We start from the raw sequence: 22,042 nt of genomic DNA on the forward strand, positions 1-22,042 counted from the left end.
ATAATTAACCCATATTATGGCTAATTCAAATTACTGTATACAGATACTTAAAGTATGAGTATAATAATATTAATCATTACTGCAACGATGTTTGTAAGGTGAATAGATCCAATATGATGAATTGTAAACTGTTATCTTTATAGAAAATTAGTGTAAACGAAATTTTATACAAATATTATATACAGTCTGATTAATCAATAGCGTAAATCATAATATTATGATTTTATAGTAGCAACAACCTGTTGATATGATGACCATAGTACTTGACTAACCAAAGATTTCTACAATACGAAGATACAATTCTTCTCGGCAATGATAATGGAAATGATTTACAGTTGGAAAATAATTTTTTCGCGAAGATACTATTGGATAAGTTTAAGATTTGAACGCAAAAGTATGTAAGCTATGTAAAGGTTCGGAATTTCTATCTATGATATAGCTATTATTTATAATTAATATAGTTAAGTTATCGTGAGTAGTTGTATTGCTATCGATATAGCTAATCCTATCCTAACTTTATACTCGTGAGTTAGCGTTAGAATTTGATGGTATGTATATTTAAGCTGCAAAATTGCTTATATCTAAAGTTCCTTCTTGTAATTAATATGATCGAATCATATCAAGTTGTTATATCACTATCATTATAATTAATCTTAGCTCCATCATAACTCTAGCTTAATAATAAGCCTAAAAAATTTACTTTGTGACAGCATGTTATTCTGCGATAATCGTGGTTACAAGTTAGCACTTGCATACATTTCATGATTAATTTCAGGCTACCTTATAAGAAGGCTATGTAAATTTAATATTGTATATACCCGTAAATCACTAACATAGTATATAATATGCGTAGCATTTCGATTTCAGCCATTATATATACACGATGTTAGCTAAAAATCATCCCTTAAAAATGCGTCTGTAAATTAATGTGGAAATGGTATCTATCGGGTTTCGTATTCCAGACTTACGATTTTATAATACTGTACAGTATATAGAAATTAACTTCAAAAACTCCAACAGCATTTATTAGCCAACGATTTGATGCAATAGTATCAATTACTGTATCGTTCAAAACATTTTAATCAGTAAAAAGCAAGCATTACAAGCAGTAATAATTCTTAGGTGAAGTTAAGATTGATTAGCTTATTTATGAATTACTACATTAACGTAGAATATCTCATTAAAACAGTTTCATACGATTAAAAATTCATGAGTAGAATTACTACAGCATCATTTTAAAATTACGAACATTTAATACAACCTAGAAGATTTTATTTCTTAAGTACTGATATTCGTAATAGTCTGCCGTAATAAACTATAAGAATGCTATGGGTTACTATTTACTACGATATGTTACAGATATAATAGAACGAACTTACTAGATAGACAACAATTAGTTCAGAAATAGCTACAACTATAGCTAATGATGCAAGATATCAGTTTATCATGCAAGTAAGTTTGTATTCACACCTAAATACGCAAGTAGTATTTAAACGCTTGGGATTAAAATGCGCTTATTAGTAAAAAAGTTGATTGATGATCTATAATGATTAGTTCACAGCTGGATTCTCATACTGAAATTATCATCTATGATTGCGGGGACATCGTGAGTTAAGTCGTCCAAGTTAACATGAAATTGTAAGATTACAAATATCATCAAGATTTACTATATCATAATTATGTAGATAGGAGCAAGGAATTTAAGTTTAAGTATTTAAGTGACTTGCATAAAATTCTTTAAAGTAAACAATTTGATGCTTATGTATTTATGATCTGTAGGCCAATTACATCGTCTAATAAATTTCTTACAATAATGTTTCTACGTAATAGAAGTAAGATTAAAAGGATGGATCAGCTGAAATATTATCTTTCATGACTAAATACACCGTATGCTGTGCTGTTAATATTAATTGCAATTAGGTAAGGATGAGAAGTAAACTACATCGATGTTATATTTTACAATTAAAGCAGAAATATTTTAATATTGAAGACAAAACGTTAGATTACGTCAAAATAAAGAAAGATAAAAAAATTGATGCTGTATTTAGTAGAGATATCAAAGTAAAGCGTGGTAGTGGAAGTAAATCGTAGCAGATAAAATTTACAAGAAAATACCAAATATTATCGTTAAAAATACTTCGAGAATTAAATCATACTAAAATTAAGGAATTGCAGTCTTATTCTAAGTTTCGATTTCCTTCATTTTGTTTTTATTAAGCTTCGCTATCCACAGGACATTGACTATTATTATTTTCGGCTGTCATTTCATCATACTTTAATTTGCTATTTAGAACAGCTTCCGGTAGCGAAACTGTAACCTATGATGAGAATATAGATAGAATTATATTTGCAATGTAACAATTGTCAGTAGAGGTTAATTTTGGAATATATAACGAAAGTAAGACAGGCCTATGGTACAGTTACGAAGGAGTTAAAGTAAAGCTATATAGGGCTAAAATGGAGTAAATAACGGAGGTGTAATGGATGGATTTATTGCGTTGTTAAAATAAATGGTTCACTTACGTCTGATTTGTATTTAAATTTTTTTAGAGTGATGATCTCATCAGGAGTCCCTAAGCGTCGAATTCTATCATTAAATACACAAAAATGAATATTTGATCTTGTAAAAGTCTTATATCATGTTCATTCATGTTTTGCAAGTGAATAACGGAATTAGCTCAGAGATTCTAATATTTAAGTGGATATTATACTATCAATTATTTTAGTGGTATTAGCATAGAATTTATAATTTTAGTTTAAAAGATAAAATACAAAATATTTACAACGTTTTACGGATACTATGCTTACTTTTTTCCTGTCCATTGAGGCTCACTACCTAGTTGATAGTCTCCTTGAAGGAGCAGATAAGCGGAAAATAGCATGATGGAAGGGATAGCAATGTTCTAGGGAATCAAGATACATTATTTTGAATATGTGTAAGATATAAAACGGAAAGTTAAAATAATTTGCTTCATTTAATTATGTTTCATTATACGCGTAGGCGTAAAATGTTTGGATTTAAATTATTAGGAAAAGCTCGAGATATATCACAGTTATGTCATTTCTATTCGTCATTGAAAGAAAAAATCTTCAGCTCAAAATTGTATGATACTGATAATTATAATTAATAGAAGCGTACATCATTAAAGTATCGCAATAATTGGTTAAATATTTTTGATGTTATTCGTACTCGATAATGGCTAGGTCGTAGAGCTGACTGTCGTACATTAAACTAATTTCACGTTTATTCATCGATATTTACAATAAACGGTACGTGAATCTAGACGAGTAGCTAAGCTAGTGATCGAAGATGATTCGATTATTGTAGCTAAAGTGAGGGTATATCATTACACAAATAAGAAGAGATAGAAATTTAATAAGTTACGATAATCTCGAAATGATTAATCTAATAAGAGTTAAATTAGTCTAGCATAAATCTGAAGCAAAGTAGAATACTTTCGGACATCACAAGTAATTTCATTTAGAGGAAGAAAATATAAAATTTATTTAATACTGTCCAATGAGAAATTTACTTACCCGACCAGGACATTGATGGGTCTTTTCACACTGATCCTTAGAGAAAGGCCCAGCTTCCCAGTACAAATAATTTTTAAGATCCTGTTTAAAAGTAAATTGACAAAATCTTCAAATTTCATGATTGATATGGAAGAATACTGTACCTATAATCCTTAACTACAGCTAAAAAGGTAGTCTATATAATTAAGTGAGATATAAATCTTACCGGATTATTAAAAAATCGCAGTGCTTGAAAGGTAAGCGGATCATCGAATACTCTAGTATCTCGGTGTGCCCAAAAGAGATTAGCTACCATTAATTTGCCTTTTGGAATCTTGTAAGTTCCGGTATTAGATTTAATCATTAAATCTTCACTAAAAGATAGGCAAAAGAATTAGACTAAAAGTAGAGAATGTGCGGTACAGTAACTTGCTAAATAACGATATTTTCATCATAAGTATAATAATTATAACTATGTATTTGGTGTGGATCAAGACATGTCCACTAATATTTTCCTGTATGTTATAGTTTGGACTGTATGTGCCTCTATACTACTGAAGCTGATTAAATTTTTTGACTACTTTAGGCAATCGAATATTAAAAAGCAATTTAAAACTTGCTAAAAAATGAAATAGTCAATTAGGTATCCCCTTCAAAAGGGAAATACTTACACTGCTCGTCCAAAAATTAAATTCACGGGTGAAGACATTCTAAGATTCTGTAATTTGATAGAATATCATACTGTTAGTTTAAGAAGAGAATAGTTTAATTTTGTAACCATCATTATCTTGCTACTATTTGCTGTATCCAGTTTACTACAATAGTATATGAACTATATGGGTTAAGGATGCCAATTCTGGAATAGTATTTAGTTATGATTTATTTTTGTTTGCCACAAACTCAACAATGGATAATCTAAAACTAAATAGTTAAATTTTTCAATATTAATTCATGACGTATTTTTCTTTCCCGTTTTACTCAATTCTAACTCCAATTCTCATTTCAAACAATTAAAAGATCATGTAGAGGGATAATTGTACTTTCATCTTAACTTAATATCATAGATAAATATATTATTGTTTGATGTGAACGGAGAGCTGAATATGGTATTTTAATGAAATTGTATCCGTCTATGCGTACTTTGTCTTAGCAAAATATTTTCGTTGATAATTAAGAGGAGAAGATCAAGTAATCATTTTAATTTTTCTTTTACTCACTTCCAAAACAAATGAATGGAGCTTTCTCATTTGACACAAAGCTTGACCAGTTAGGCCTCCATATTTATCTATAGCACTTTTAATATCTTCGATTAATTCGCTTTTGATATTTTCGTCTAATATTGATATCCTTGCAGCACATGTCCGAAAGGCAGCACTGCATCCTCCATAGTAATTGAAGCTAATTCATTACCAAGATGCAAATTGAAAGTTATAGAATTAGTAGAGGTATAAAAAATACATCAAAGAGCCCTAATTTAGCTTTCCTAAGACAGAAATAAATTATGTAACGACGTCTACATCAAGAATTTATTTATCGTGAGGAATTGGATGGATTATGCCTGCTGTAATAGGATCGTGAATTACTGACCGCAGTATTGTACTTCTATTATGCAGAAACTCATTTCCAGAAAAAATATGTACTATGATTATTTTAAATCTAACTATATTGATTCTACTTTCCTATGATGACTTACAGAATGGAAAAGAGAATATTGTTTAATGCTTCCTCTTCAGAAACTGATCGTTTGTCAGCTAGTTTGATCATGCTCTGATAGTGGGGAGATTCTTTAATTCCATTGGTGAGAATTGCATATCCAACGATAGCCTTGGAGAAAAATTTAGTTTTGACCCCTAAAGCTGATCTAGAGAGGTAATAAAAAGTAGAATAAATCGTTAATCAAGAAGATTCTGTGATAGCTACTGTAATTTATTTGATCTACACCGAGTTTAGAATAATTTCGAGACAATTGGATATACTACATAACGTATCTATTGAATTGTTACTGTACCACCATAATCGCATTAGATTTAATCTAATGAATAAGATCTAGTGACAAGAAAAAATTCTAAATAGAATGACTCTTAAGTGATTAGGATAGACTTAATTAAATAGAAATTTACTATAATCTGTAGTAAAATATTCCGAGTATCAAAGTCTATTCTAGAACGCTTGGAAAAACTATCGTAAAATATTAGTATCATATGTTCGATCTCTCACTATTATCATATCTAATTTAACCTCAAGTATAAGACGTATAGGAATCCTAAAAATTACTTAATTATGATTACATTCAAGTGATTGGGATAGACATAGTAAAGATAAAATGAATAACTAAACACGACTATAATTATACAAGTATACACAACAATTCTAAGGCAAATTGAACGACTATGCTTAACTGAAGAGATTTAAATTTATGTCCTTATTAGGCTTAATTTCATGATTGATACAAGACTGAAAGATCGTTAAAATCATCTTAATTTGTAATTCTTTCCCTTCAACCCTTTCACGTCCGATTTCGCTACTATGCGTAATCGAAGAGATTCAATTTTTGTCCTTATTAGGCTTAATTTCATGGATAGTACAAGGCTGAAAGATTATTAAAATCATCTGAATTTGAAATTCTATCCCTCCAACTCTTTCATATCCCATTTTTCTCTATTGTATAATCATTAATTTCGATCGATTTACGTTATAGTTACGAGTTATATCATGAACGTTTATTTTTTGTACTGCTAAAGAATTAAGCACAACTCAATTTTCTCAATAAGCTTATTTTAATACGGTTAAGCATTTTTACTTTATTAAAAGTACCTTTTCTTCTTCAGAATGCCCATAAGCCAATTATGAGAAGCTTCGGAACTTATCTCTCCTCCAAGGATTGCCCGATGTACAATATCGCTGCATAACCTTAAAATATCCATTTCCCATTCTTTGGCAATACCCGCACCTAGACAAGATTAAAAATACGATAAATATTACAAGACCAATTTCGAAAGAGGAAGAGAATATTCCTTATGATTCTAGTAGTATTTATACTTCAAATAGGATTTAACGAAATGTGATGTCCTCAAGTCAAGGTACTATTTAAAGTCACAAGTCTGCAAGTATCCGCGTACTTGTCCGCAAGTAAGAGTACGCTGAAAATCAGTCTCTGCAACAGAAACTTACCCGTATAACTCTTTTCCCATAAGCTGAAATGTTTTTCAACTGCTTCATTGGTCACTTTAATTAAGTAATCAACCGATGTAGCACGAAAAACATCCATTAGAAACTTTCGATAGCGTTCATGTACTTCTCCATTACAAAATATAGATGGTCTTATTTGACCAGTTAGATTTTTGTTGAATTTTAATCGACCAAAGCCATCATCTTTAGTCACCTGTTATGAAAAGAAATTAGTAAAATCGACGAAATGAAATCTTAATAGAGTCAATGTTATTGCTATCATCATCTTGCTAAAATAGATGGAAATAATAATCTTCCAAGAGTACCCTGCATATATAGATACCTAGGTTATCAAATCATTCTTATCTAAATCGCCAATGACAAGTTGTAGTATTGATATAGTATTTCATTTTACCTTACTATAATCGAAAACTGCAGTTGCACTTTGGCTATCGCACAAGGCGAAAGCTTCTACTCCCAAATTAATTCTAAAGATGGTATGGCCAGTCTTCTCTTGAATGGTTTTAAAATATAGATTTCCTTCCTATGGACAATTATCAAGACATTTTTGATGAAATTCACTCCATTATTACGTTGAAAAGTTATTTCACAAAAACTCTCTCTTCATAGCGGCCCTTCGCTCGTTATGAAGAGATCATAAGAGGTAAATAAGGACGAATTGTAAAATGAATTGTTCAAAACTTATATAAAGACCCATGCTTTTATTATTATTTTCGATCGTAATTATTTCAATTGAAAGCATAACAGGGGTTAGATCAATCAGGGTTTGAATAGAAATAAGTGCATCAAACTCTTGTATAAGTATTTTTTTAGCTTTTATCAGTTAAAATGATTTAAACACAAAGATAATCTTGCCTAACTGAAATACCTATCTAGTAGCGTTTTAAGTCACTTCAGATAATACTGTCGTGATACATTTTTTTGTTGTAGTTATAACCTGAAATTGCGTTAATTATTAACGATTACTTTGACTACTTTTTCCTTTACAATTTTGAGAATAAATCTTCACTTATCTCTGTCAATTTAGCGCTAATAGATGGCAGATTGTATATTAAGTGTTTATTCAAATTAAAAATAATCATCTATAGCAGACTGTGCCATAAAATCGATGGAGGAATTCAGTGTCAAGTATCATACATAGTATTTATCTCATTTCTATCTTAATTAAAAGTGTCATCGATCCAAGCCATGATAAACACATCTATAAGGCATCTTAGTTATAGGATTAACCAAAGAATGTTTAGCTAAAGCAAACAAATCAATAAATAAGAGTGACATCATCAAGCAAACTTACTTTGATGTCTATTCTATTCTAATAGATCCAGTAGGAGCTCGAGTAAAACTAAATTCTTATTTTATTTCACACGTGTATTACTATCATAAAAGTAGCGAATATTGACTCATTACACAAATTTTTAATTTCTACCCTAGGCTTCTGCGCTAAAATAGTGAACATAATCTGGAAACATTTCAGCGTAGTTTATGATGAAGTGACGTACGAAGCGCTTCCTTGGATTTTAAGGCATCTTTAACTTTGCATTCTAGTAGAAAAATTGATCTGCTTAAAATGTGCTACTATAACTGATTTTAACTTAATTTGCAACCGGTTGCCATGTAACTAATGATAATGTATAGCTCCCGCAGTTCAAATGCCTTTTGATGGTTACGATACTTCTCCAAGCAACAGTTGGTTGGACGAAAAGAATGATAGTTTTGATATTTTAGCGGATAATATCGCTAATTCTTACGTGATAATAATAAGAACTAGATCCCGTAAATTCGGATTCAATAAATAACGTGGATATAATTTTAATTTAAAATTCCTTTTCTATTCGACATACCGATATCATGATAGATAAAATTGGACAATACTATAATATTAACAAACTCCACCCTAAAACACTTTATAACATGGCGAATTGATAGTTATGGTAGTAATGATCGCTTATTTGCTACCTTTAATAGCTTCATAACACTGGGTATAGTCCAACCCAATGAATTAGCCACTTTCTTAGGGTTGTCATCGCTATTAACAGGTTCTACCTTCATGGTTCTACGCGATGAAATGAATAGTTGGCGATGCTGATGTTTGATTCACTTGAACTTCAATTTAGTCCTTGAAAGATAAATTCAAGGTGTTATCGAGTTAATATACGGCCTTGGTTACCTTTGATGAAAGCCAGGATACAAGTATCGCTTCAGTATTCGACTGATGACTATTTTTAACTCAATTACAATATATACATATACATGCGTTGATACGGTATTAGAAGCAGTAAGAAAGTGTGAGAAAAGCAAAAGGTGAATAGGTCATATTGGCCAATCGACAGAATAACATCGTAACTATCACTTGATCTTAGTTGCTATGGTAACCTAGTCGACGACAATGAGCTATTTTTTTTAATCATAGGCTGATTCGACCAAACTAAACAACCGGTAAATTCTTTCGTCATGAATTCATTATTATTCATGTCCATTCTATCATACGATTCTGAAGAAATTCGAATAATTTGTTGCCTATAATTATTATTAATCTACTACTCAATCTGGTATTATTTAGCCGTATCATAATAACATATTGTCGATAAGGATCCTACATAGGCCCATGATATGCGTATAGGCTATATAGTGCTATAAATAATTCAGATCATGGATAAAGGGTGCACCAAATATAAACATCGTGATTTAAAAATTATTATAATTTAAATACAAAGGTAATTGCGATATACTATTGTAATGTAACTTAGTATTGTGATGTAGACTGTTAGCCATGTTTAGTATAATGTACGGTAGATATTTATCCTAAGAGATATTTGGTAGCCAAAACTATAGACTGTAGTGGTATAGACTCTATGCTAGAGTATAGATGACTATATACAGTAAGGTGTTGAGTTACTAATAAGGTTATAGGTAAAAATAGAACTGTAAATCATATATTAGGATATGGTTAATTCATTGTACTTTGGCTGGTGTGAATAATGTCTACGTAAGTACTGTAGTCGTATCCATATCGGATTAATGATGGTCTGCAGTAGAATAGTGTTACTAAGAAAAATTTTACTATGTGTAAAATAAGGTAAAAGGTTGTCATGCAGATTGTAGCTGCGAGTACTACGAAAAGTATAAAAGCATGCAACTTTAGATTATTCTGTTAGTTCGTTCTAGAAATCTTTAGTAGTAGTATTCGGTTAGAGTAGAGCTGTGTGTAGTTAATCTTTGTCAAAGATTCAATAAAGCCCTTATTTTTCTAAAATTTGGAATTTCGTGATCGGTATACAGTATATCACATCTATACTACCGGAATATGATTTAAAATTGCTACTGCATTACGTATCTCGTATTTATAATTAAAGATATTTTACAATGTTTTGAAATTATGATGATTTCTATTAGAATAGATAGGATCGCGCAGAACATTGTAGGTGTTACGATTAGCATAGTTTTATAGTTATTATAACAGTAAAAGACTATTACTCGATCATTAGAGTATAGAATAGGATGTTTAACGTTTAGGTATGAAAGTATATGACAAATACTAAGCATCGATATACTCATATATGCAGTACAGAATTAGATATCAGAAATACGTTGTAATTTTAAATTTCATCTATTTCTTAGTATTAGTTTTATGTAACCATACATATACAGAGAAGTATTCCACTTTTTTATATTGCTATAAAGTTATAGATGAAAAAATTATAGCATCTGTTAAATTAGAATTAGACAAGTAGAGTAGATAAAGTTCCAGGATAAAATTGTAGTTCATTGTTAATTAAAATGTCAAGTTTTGAACGTAAAATTATAGTAAAATTCGAGATTGAATAAGTTAGTAATATGATACTAGAGTAAAACTATAGCCAAATATTGACGTAACTGTTGTAACAAGTTTTATTAATGTTGAATTATAGCTTTCGATTGGTACCCGATATAGGAAAGCTGATTCTAAAACTACCAGATGTTTATGAGTATATTTAATGATTGTCGTTAATATGAAGTATTTATTAATAACCCATCTATAAAGAATTCATATCGTTAGATATACGGTAATATGTTTTGAAAAAATATATAGTATCAAAGGCGACATTAAATAATTCGTAGCGGTTTAGATCCATAGCAACAGCCTTACTAGTATAAGTTCTAACTTTAATCAATATAAACGAGAAAAAAACAGTTGTTATGGTTTATCTGGACATTTACATGTTAATCAAATGATTATGGCTTCTGTAGTCTATGCATTTGTTTATCAATAGTAGATCAGTAAAGAATTCGCTGCAGGATACAGTTATGTATGATCGAAAGTTATAGTAATACGTCATAACTGCGTCAATTAATATTTTAATTATAATGATTATGATAGCACGTGATAATAGAAACGAAGTTATTTATGCCTTTGGTCTGAAGATACATAAGTCAATTTAGTAAATCGCGTATTCAAGAATGAATAGCTTAGGTAGTAAGTTTATATGTTATGCATATAGGCTATACTTTCGATCATTGGCATGTATTGTCATCATAGATGGAACAAATAGTACCCTAGCCTAATTGTTTATCTTTGGTTAGAGTAAAATAGATAGGCATCAATTCTTTATGGACATTGTAATTGACTACATAATTCTATCTTAGATAGTACTTCTTATACAGTATTTGACCTGATATAAAGCTTAAGAAGTAATACAGCACTAAATTTATTGCTGTATATGTTCTTTATTATTTGTGGTGTTGCAGAAATATTATATGAAGCTGAATAGATTTATCTAGTTTATTTACCCTAATATTTTATTAATACTTCGTTCTTTACATAAGAGATTGAAATTTTTTAACATATTTAGCTTTGCTGTCCTTTCATAAAAATATCAAAGGTAACACATTTCTTACCAACCTGTTAATAATTGTAATACGCATACAATTAATTTGTATTATCATATACTATACACGCATATCAATATAATGAGAATATACTGCAGACCTTAATGCGTCAAGTGTACTAGTGTATCACAACGTAACTGATTTACTTATCTTTCAAATGATTACTTAGTGATACATATGACAGTAAGAAATCTGATAATAAGATTTATTTATCTTATATTTTGTAATAACGGACTACTTTACATGTCCGTAACCTAACCAATCAGGTTATAAATGCATGTAATAATTGAAATTATAGTTATCTATACGCATGATAAGAAATTTATAAAAATTTGAGCTCTATGAAATCTTAATATAATATTACCTATCATTATGCCAACTAATGATAAACCAAGATAAATATTGCTATAATTTTAAATAGCTAAATTCCATGTAAAACCGGAAATATGCCTTAGTTTTCACTCAGAATAAGGTTTAATCCTGTCTAGGTGCCTATACTGTATATGATGTAACACACATCTTTTATTTTGAATTTACTCTTGGTCACCGTTTAATTTCAAAGCGGTATTAGACCGGACTGATATTGAATTTTTATCATTTTCATAAATTTTTTTGTGCAAAAATTTATAATTTCATGCAACATAGTGCAATCAATTTATACTGTGAGATGACTTAGATCCAATTATAATTGACATAGCTACTAATCAAATATAAGTCAATTATGAAGATCAGTAACCAGTTTTACTTCATAATAATATTAAATCGTCTCTAATTAAAAGCTAAAATAGTATTTATCAATTTTACATTATCTGTTTGCAGATGGTGTACAAATATCACAAGTGCAAAAATGGTTTCTAACCTTAGATAATGCTATTCAACACATTAAAATATGAAATATCATCTATCTCGTTATGATGCATATAAAATGAAGTTAAACCACCAATACTCTTTTGTTATTAAATTATCTGCTCTTACTAGATATTATTTCTGAGCAAGAAATTCATTCTAGACCGTAGAATCATGTTTAAAGAGTTACATATCATAAAAATAATTTAATATCCGCCTTAAACGCAAATCAAATATATCCTATCTATCGGAATCTCGATTTTTTACTTAAGGAGTAGTTATTCATGAATAAAAATCTATTTGAACTTGTAAAATTATTAATAGATAGTCTGAAGAAAAGCTTATTTATAAAGTATTGTGATTAATACTTAGTGAGCTACTGCATCAAAAGCAGTATCTGGGCCTAATAAATTAAAAGAATCCAAGACATGTGTTGGTAGATTAACGGAAAACTAGAAATTGAAAAGCAAGATAGTGTATTAGAATCTGGAGTAGCCTAGGCTAATCAATCTTTAATTTGCTATTAGAGTAGACAATACTTTTAAATTTTTAGTTAGTGAGTGGAATAGATTCGAATTTTTCAATTTATTGTTATAAAATATAATCAAGATTAGCTCTACGTATAGATTAATTTTTTTCTCACCGATTATGAGGGTGAATAATATTTAAACTTATAGTTATCGAATAAAGTTGATTAGATCGTATTATCTATTTACATCTTAGTCATCTATAGCTGCTTAGTAAATACTGGAATTATCATCTTAAACAATACTATAACGAAGTCTATGAGACTGAATTACTTTTTATGCATGTCATTACATTAGACTAGACAATGTGGTATATTGCTTGTCACGTGCCTTTATAAGTGAACATACCATAGTGATGCATAACGAAATATTTACAAGGCCTTCTATGCAAGAAAAATCTAATTTAATCAGCTTATACCTTAGCTGGTTGAAAGGAGAACTGTTTCAGACTGATAGGTTCGTCAGGACAGCCACTTCGACTAGATCTAGAAACATCCAAAGCAGGGATTAATAATAGCGGTAATCGTTTAAATAATAAAGGATAAAACCGATAATATTCATATTAGCTTGATACTGGTAATGCTTTATTTTTAGATCTTTTAAGAAATAGTCCAGTATTCATGAACTGATATTAATGATAATTAGATTAACCATGAATTACTTGAGATACTCATCGATAATAGAAAATATTAATATTGTACTGCACATTTAGATGCTGATGGAAGTCATCTTAGTATTTAAGCAAATAAATACTATAGTAGAAAGATGGGGAATAAATATCATGGATAATCCGTAGATTAATCCAGAATTAATATAATGTTAAAAAAGGTGAATTAATTGTGAACTATTTCCCTTTTTTATCTAAAATATATATAATAAGAGAGTTTTAGGGTGATATTTAGAAGATATTAAGAGTTTTTTTAGGTATTATTGATATACTTTTTGCCTGTCCAAATTGGCTCTTTATTCAATGTATACTGGCAGTGTAGTAGTAGATATAGACAGAAAACTTCGATCAAAGGGATGGCAATTCCCTAACGAATATTAGATACAGAATTTAGTAAAAGATGAAAGTAATATTTTCATCTTTAATACTAGTACGTTTTTATATAGCACAGATAGTACAACTCATAGCTATATTTTGACTTACCTTGCCAGGACACTGATGACTATCTTCAGTAGCGTTAACAGTATAAGGTCCTGCTTCCCACACAATGTTTTGTTTCAATGCCTAGTTGCGTATTATATTTATCAATTTTAAATGGTTATGAAAGCATTATAACTGTAAGCTAAAGATATTTCGAAATGTAATGAATTAGGGTAAATAAATCGAAATCTGATAAAATTACCGGTTCTTCTATAAATCGGAACGGTCTAAATTCTTCAGGATTTTTAAATATGGTCGGATCACGATGTGCTGAATAAATACTACCAGCTAATAATTGTCCTTTAACCACTTTAAATTTGCCTGATGATGAATAGATAACCAAATCTCGCCTAGTTACACAATAAACGTTGAATAGATATTTCAATTTTAATGCCAAAATTAATTTCTAATTTATCATGCTATCAAGTTATCTAGATGTAAAAAAATGTCTATCCTGTTTTTTACAATATATTATTATGGCTAAAACTAAATTGGAATTTGCACCTATCTAGTTTCTTGATCGGTATTATTCAAATTGTAAGTCTAGTCACTATTTCGCGATAGCTATCACTATCGCTTTCTCAAGTACTTTCTTCTTATACAAGTACTTACTCAAAGTTTATTAAAACGAAAAAACTTACTTTGTACGGCCAAATATCATAGAAATAGGAGGTGAAGTACGTAATACCTATAAATAAGAAATAGATTTAATGTCCATTACTCCATAAGATATTTAATATTTAGAATAAGATCGCCTGATAATATCAAGAATTAGTTTTTGATATTCATAATTGCATATGCAGTACGTGTATGTGTAATTTTTGCTATTACCTAGTAGTCAGTACCTTATAATCTTTATAAATCAGACTAAATTTGTGATTATTAAAGTATTGTATCTTAATACTGGGACACTTAAGAAATTTTTAGCTGCTAATTGAATGATATCTTGGTGAAGATTTATGATAATTCCAAATCTGGAACTATTAAATAGGTGCATTAATTCTTCTAGGGTATCAAGATTTTAGAAAATTGCTACTATAAACTAGATGATGCGCTAAATATGAGTTTCGATTACTCTATTACATAGGTCAAGATACAAGGCATAATTTTGTCTGGTATTGCCAGAAATGGACTGAAGCCCGAAGAAATTGTGGCTACGCTCTACGAGAGAAATCATTAATTAAATTACTAAAAGTCCATCTTAATTTCGCTAGGCAATAAAATATCAAGGGAGTTGCTTCTTTAAGCTAGGTGACTAGGTGTTTTTCTATGTAAATAAAAATATGTACATTGTATACCAAAACATCGTTTTACCAAAATTCTTTATAGAAATGGATTAATTATCGCAGAAAATTTGTACCTATAGTGCAAGTTTAACTCTATTCTCCATGAAATTAATTATAATATTACGATATGAATCAAGATAGGGCTACGCCTATCAAAGAAATATTTAATTAATCTTGTATCTCCTTGAAGATGATATCTTTATCGAAATTATATCGGGAATCTCGAGGGCATTTTATAGAATTAATTATTAATTTATAATGTAAATCAGATTATTTATAGTAATGCGTTGCTGAGACAAGTCATAAAGTCAAAACTTTCGTTAACATATTTCACTGTTATACTTGAAAGATTTGAAATTTTTTTAGAATATATGACATGAAAAGTTTAATTGATATCTGAAAATTGTGGTAAAGTTTACATATGATTATTGATCTAGGGATATCGTAATATGAAGTATTCTACTGCTTTACCTCCAGAACAAATGATTCTAAAGTTCGCATTTGATACAGAGAATTCGCCGATAAACCATTATGATTTTCCAGTCGGAGCTTAATTTCGGCAATTAACCGTTCTCTTTCAGCTTCTTTTAGTAATGCTATGCGCGCTGCACATGTTCTTATAACGCAATTGCAACCTCCATAGGCATTGAAACTGCAAAGTAAATAATATTATTTAGTAAGATATTACTGGTTAGATCCTGTTCATATTCTAACACTAGATGTAACTATATCAAATAACAGCCATTCGATATAGACAATTAAATAAAATTTTGTGAGCCATAACTTTACTTACACCATGGCAAATAAAAGATTGTGTTTGGCGTCTTCAACATCTAATGAATGTTCTCCAGCAATTTGGACTATTTTCTTTAAAGTGGGTGCTCTCTCAATATGTTTCATCATCTCTTGATATCCAATATAAGCATTAACGTAACTTTTTGTTTTCATCAATCCAAGTCGTCTAATAATGTTAAAAGTCACGGATATAATAATAGCGCACCGATTTATGTAATATTAAAAAACTATGTATCAAATTTGTGATTTCTATCGGGTATTTTTTTCTTATTTCTGATTCTTTTATTATTGATAAATTGTCACTCTATGCGTATAGTATGAAAGTGATATAGAATTATTTAAATGCTAAACTTACTTACGTAAATAGTATTGCAGTAATACTGTATAATTATACCAGTTACTCATCATCATTAATACTAACATGTGATCATATATCGTTAGTGGTACTCGAAATTATCATTTTAATTATTTATTATGATTTCAACATTAACGTTTTTAAACCTGTCGTAGTCTTATTGCTAAGCTTATAAAGGTTTTGTGCAATTCGTGCAAATTTGGTAGGATAGGCTATCTACATTATAGACCGGTTTAATCTAAATGATGTCTTATTGTAGCCTACATAATTTACCTCGATCTTTCAAATATACCGGAGATCCAATTTTGTAGAGCAGCCACATTCCCCTTCGATCCAAGGAATAAAGTAGTAATTATATCACTACAAACTTCTTGTATTTCACTTTCAAAATCTCCTGCTACACTATTCTCTATGTTAAGATCAAACAAAGTTAAGCTGCGTTAGATTAACGGAAGATTTAAGCTAGATTTTACGACATTAGTCCTTTCTACAGATTAGTTTCCTAGAAAATATTTATGAGAGCTATGCTGTATATTACAAAATTAAATATTAGTTAGCCGTAACTAATAAATATTAGATAAGACTAAGAATAAAGTATAGTATTATTTCTCTAGTTGAAAGCGAGGTCTAAAAATGAATTGCTGGTTATAGCTATATTAGATGGATTTATATTGTTTCTTAACGACACAAATCAAAGTTAACGGATTACCTCGATGCGAATATGAGTATTTATTGCTCCAAGCTTCGAAGTGTCGACGTATAATTTTATCTGCAATCTTGATCATGTAGTTAGCTGGAATATGGCGAAGAATTTGCATTATAAATCGTTTTCGACGAATATGTGATTGATCGTTGGAGAATATTGATGGTCTAATATTAGCCATTAAATCGAAATTGAGTCGCACTTTACCAAAACCATCTTCTTTTGAAATCTAAAACAATTTAGAGGTAGAAATTAATTCTCAGAGCTACGTATATTTGCAGATCGCTGTAATAGATCTTACTAAAATTGAATGGAGTATACCTCATTTCTGAAAAATGAACATAATGTAGCATGTAATGCTACCCTACTAGGCTACTGCTATATAAAGCATTGCTTAGAGCTTTAAAATTGACCTTACTAAAACTAAATGGACAATACCTCCTTTCCTGAAAAAGTGAACGTAAGATAGCATAGAATGCTACCATACTAGCCTACTACTGTATGAAGTATTGCTTACGCTGTCAAATGAAGCAAAGTCATGATTATTAGATCAATTACCATGCTAATGACATTCCCTGTACGATATTTACTATCGGACTATTACATTTATTAAGAATTAAAATGATACTGGCAATAGCGTAAATAAAGATTAAAATGCTACTCTACTTTAGCTAGTGTTCCTGAATCCAATTAGATCTGCGCCTACAGTATATCCTTAGAAATGTTATGTTTATGTGCTGCATTCTACAGTTGAATTTAATAAAGCTGATTAGTAGTAAAATATAAAGATATTAAACGGTGTTCTATAATCGACCTTAACTATAACCGATAAACTACACATCTTCTATGAGGAATTAGGGCGATATATAACGTTTGTTTATGTTTATGATTACATTATTATTCTAGTTTATTTTATTTTGCATTACTAGAATCATATATGTTATAATCGTTACCTCTATTGTATTTAGATTCTCTACTCTACTACTATACTATATGAAATCGATAATATTAAAGAAAATTAACGTATCTTTCTTAAATTGCAACATATTTCTATATAATAGAGACATTTCTTATTTTAACTTACGCTATCGTGATCAAATAAGGTTTGTATGGCTATGTTATCTAATAGAGCCACAACTTTAGCGCCGGCGTAGACTCGGAAAACAGTGGAATTATATTTTTCTTCATATTGTTTAAAAAATGTATTTCCATTCTAAAGAAAAAAATTCAACGGTGTTAATAATTTGAAGTTGGCGAATCTTGAATATTATTAACTAACGAGCGAACGTAAAGATTAGACTACTAATATTGTGCTTAAAATTGGATATTAGGATTTGGTTTTATAGAGTAAGATAAATATCTATAATTCTTGAGAATAAGATTCTTCTAATTCACATTTATCGTGCAATTTCAACATGATGTGTGTAGAAAGAGCATATGACATGGGTTGCATAGCCGATGATTTAGCTTATATCTAGGTTGTAAGTGTAAGTATATGCCTACTCTCATTATACAATATTAAAATGTTTCCATTCTCGAAGTTAAAATCCTACGTCTCATAAATTATTGACTTTAAAATTCAGCGAGAGCTAGACAATCAAGGCCTCTATATTACATTACAGTATAATATTTAAAAACAAATAAGAATTAATGACAAGCTTTATTTGAATTGGGTTTGGGCTTATTCATTACGTAAAAAATTCATAAAAGGTAACATAATTTGGACCGTTTGAGATGGCCTAGGCTCTAGTGTGAAATTCTTTCACAGGATATCGCTAACTAGAAAGTTTTTGGTACTTCATATAAGAATTAAACTCGTGCTTGTAGTTTTGACTTTCTATCAGTAAGTCTATCCATTAAATTTTTAAGGTTTTAATTTTAAAATTCCTCTAGTATACTTTCTTGACCATAAAATAAATATAATATAAATATTTTATTTACTGCAAAGCTCAAGTTATTCAGAGCCTAAAGAATAAAGCCTGAGTCTATGATTTTTTAACCTTTCTATTCTCGAATTCGCTGTTAAATTTATAGCCCTAATTCTAAAATTACCCTAGAGCATAAATATAATTCTACAAGAAGGATCTAAGCTATTATGTGATATGTTATTAAAAGAATTAAATATTCTAATCTGTATCTAAGGTTAATTTTATAATCGTGTTTTGGTGTTGTTTAGACACAGCGCTTGTTCCATTTCCTGTGTTACATTGGGAATCAGAATGGCTAAAGCTTGATCATAAACATTGCGTAGCCTTTACTGAAGCATTTAACCAATAATGTCTATTAATAGATGGATGTAATAACATCAATTACCGGTACTGTCGTTATAAAAACGGTGGGCAGTTTAAATTATGTTTTGAATTCTATTACAAATAGTAATAAAATCGAAATTAGTCCTTAGTAGAGTAATTAAAATTTAATTTTTCTTACGGCGACTTCAAAAATTGATCTAATCTTTCAATTAACAAGATTTAGTCATTAATTAAATATATCACAGGAACCATAATGCAGCCTTCATATAGATATAGTCTTTATTAAAACTAGACGAAATATTTAATTAAAAACATCCGACACTTTGCTTTTCAAGTGTTAGTTTTAGCCTCTTTTTTGTTATGACGATAATATTGAGATCCTAGAATACTCACGAAATTGAAGCATCATGCCGAATGGCATATTATACATTAATACAATTAATTTCCTAAACTTCCATTATTCAATACTTTCTAGAACAATCTATTCACAATGATTCTATATTCGAGATATTGAGTCGATTAATCGATTTGAAGGCGATCAAATTTTGATCTAATTTTTTGAATCTAATAGTTGATGCTTTCTAACGACGACATCTAGATTACTTAATGAAGTCGAAATATCAAGTTGAGCATTATTTAATAAAATTATTCATATACGTAAATGTTCAAGTTACTACCAAATCATTTCAAGTATTTATCTCAACATAAGCTGCCTCGGGCGAATTGCCAATAGCTTAATCGTCTAGATTCTAGAACATGCATAATTTTCGTGTCCTCCGGTAATATGATTGTTTAAAAGCAATCGCATATAAATGGGACGTTATCACTATGTAATCATTTTGCCCTTTTCGAGGTAGAATTGCGATTTTATGCTTTCTTTTAGCTATTTTACCTATGACCCATTTATCTTTTGACAATAACTTAAAGCCTTTAATCCGCTTATACCGTAGGACTATGTTAGTATAGTGATGATAGGAATATGGTACAATGTGATAAGATTTAATGTAATGACCAATACACTAGTTCTGTTATCCGCCTGAGGGTAAAAGATGACTGTGTCGATTGCCGATATTCATTTTAACTGTATGAGTAAAGATTCAACTTTTAGAATTCCATTGGAAAATATTTAGTAATGACTGGAAAAATCTCGAGTATCCTTAATATTAATCAGATTAGGGATTCTGTATCATATATTTATTTAAAAATCGAATGAAAGTTATAAGTTATTAATTATTATTGATATTTATATCATAAATTCATTTACGGTTACTGCGCGTAGGAGGACTTACTTTGATCATTTTGATAGCATTAAAAGTAACCGAACCAAATTTACCAGGCACTTCTCGTGGCTCATCTTCTGGTGTGATAGATGTTCTATTCTTTCGAAACATGGATAGAGATTCTCTACGATTGTATAAATTTTATTGAGTAATCAAGTGCTCTTAAGTTTTGTTGATTTCAATGGTGAACGGCCGATTTTTATCTTGGAATCATGAAATTGATGATGGTAAATCAAAAGTATGTTCGATTTTAACAGCAGTAGAAGGAAATACTTTTAAGTGTCTATCGATTAGATTGACACTCGAAAAAGAGTAATAAATCAATAGATGATCAGTGTTATCAAGTAGAATATTTTGGTCGTAGGAAATGGATTACTTCCAAATAATTCCAAGTGTAAGGGAATAGGAGCAAAATAGTAGTTAAGCCAGGATATTTTCAAGTACAGTAATTGCGGTACTAAAAATAAGTAACCTACACGTTTACAGTTATTAAGGCGACGTGGAGTTACTTGACCTATTTCACTCTTGACGTTATGATGTCAATTAATACATTGCGCTGTAATAGATTTCATTCCTCACGCTCGAAGTAATTGTTGTTATGGCAACTCTAGTTTACATTCTCAAGGTTTAACAATCAATATTTGTACAATTACAATCACAATATAGTAAATATTTTCAACTTTTGCTCAATAGTATGTAATCGTTCCATATATATATCCACACATAATTATATCTAATAATTTACGATAATTTTTTAACTAGCTGTTATACTTGCATACCAATATCTCGGTTAATATAGTACTTATTGAATTATTGAAATCCTACAAAATTCTATACATCTTTCAGTCTATTCATTCAGGTTTCAATTTAATAGTTGGTGTTGTCAAATTTTTATAATAATATCTATTGACTCTAGTTAAAGCGATAGACTGATATTTTCGCCACCATTCTTCATCAATAAAAAATAATCCAGATTTATGTTCATTGTTCTCAACGGCATTGATTTAATTGTCTTTATTGTAAACAGTAAATACTACATCTATTTTATATTCTAATCGATGTTTGAAATATACAATGCGTAACGTGCTATTAATATAAGGACAATGTTATCCGTAATAATATCTTACTCATGTACATCTTGTACGAGAAATAGCATTATTTTTAAATACCTGACAACAAATTTTAATATCGTTGATAACAAGTTTAATATACTAAAAATCCGATTGATGGTAATGGTAGTAGCAAATTTACATGATCACTTCACAATGTAGAAGAGAAAA

The 22,042-nt window shown here is 29.6% G+C and overlaps 1 protein-coding gene across 1 annotated transcript; it reads right to left on the minus strand.

Moving 5' to 3' along the window:
• Positions 1-1,993: 1,993 nt before the first annotated feature.
• TRIADDRAFT_63648 (expressed hypothetical protein) lies at positions 1,994-8,754 on the minus strand (the record flags this gene model as incomplete). Its single annotated transcript, XM_002109927.1, has 12 exons — positions 1,994-2,318; positions 2,524-2,587; positions 2,809-2,903; positions 3,538-3,618; positions 3,743-3,890; positions 4,188-4,234; positions 4,734-4,914; positions 5,210-5,377; positions 6,331-6,466; positions 6,688-6,898; positions 7,100-7,228; positions 8,662-8,754. The coding sequence occupies 12 exons, from the start codon at positions 8,752-8,754 to the stop codon at positions 2,214-2,216; spliced, it is 1,458 nt and encodes a 485-aa protein (XP_002109963.1). The 3' UTR covers positions 1,994-2,213.
• Between the last annotated feature and the right edge of the window lie 13,288 nt (positions 8,755-22,042).

This window comes from Trichoplax adhaerens, genomic scaffold (genome assembly GCF_000150275.1).
Source record: "Trichoplax adhaerens TRIADscaffold_2 genomic scaffold, whole genome shotgun sequence".
Lineage (NCBI taxonomy): Eukaryota > Metazoa > Placozoa > Uniplacotomia > Trichoplacea > Trichoplacidae > Trichoplax > Trichoplax adhaerens.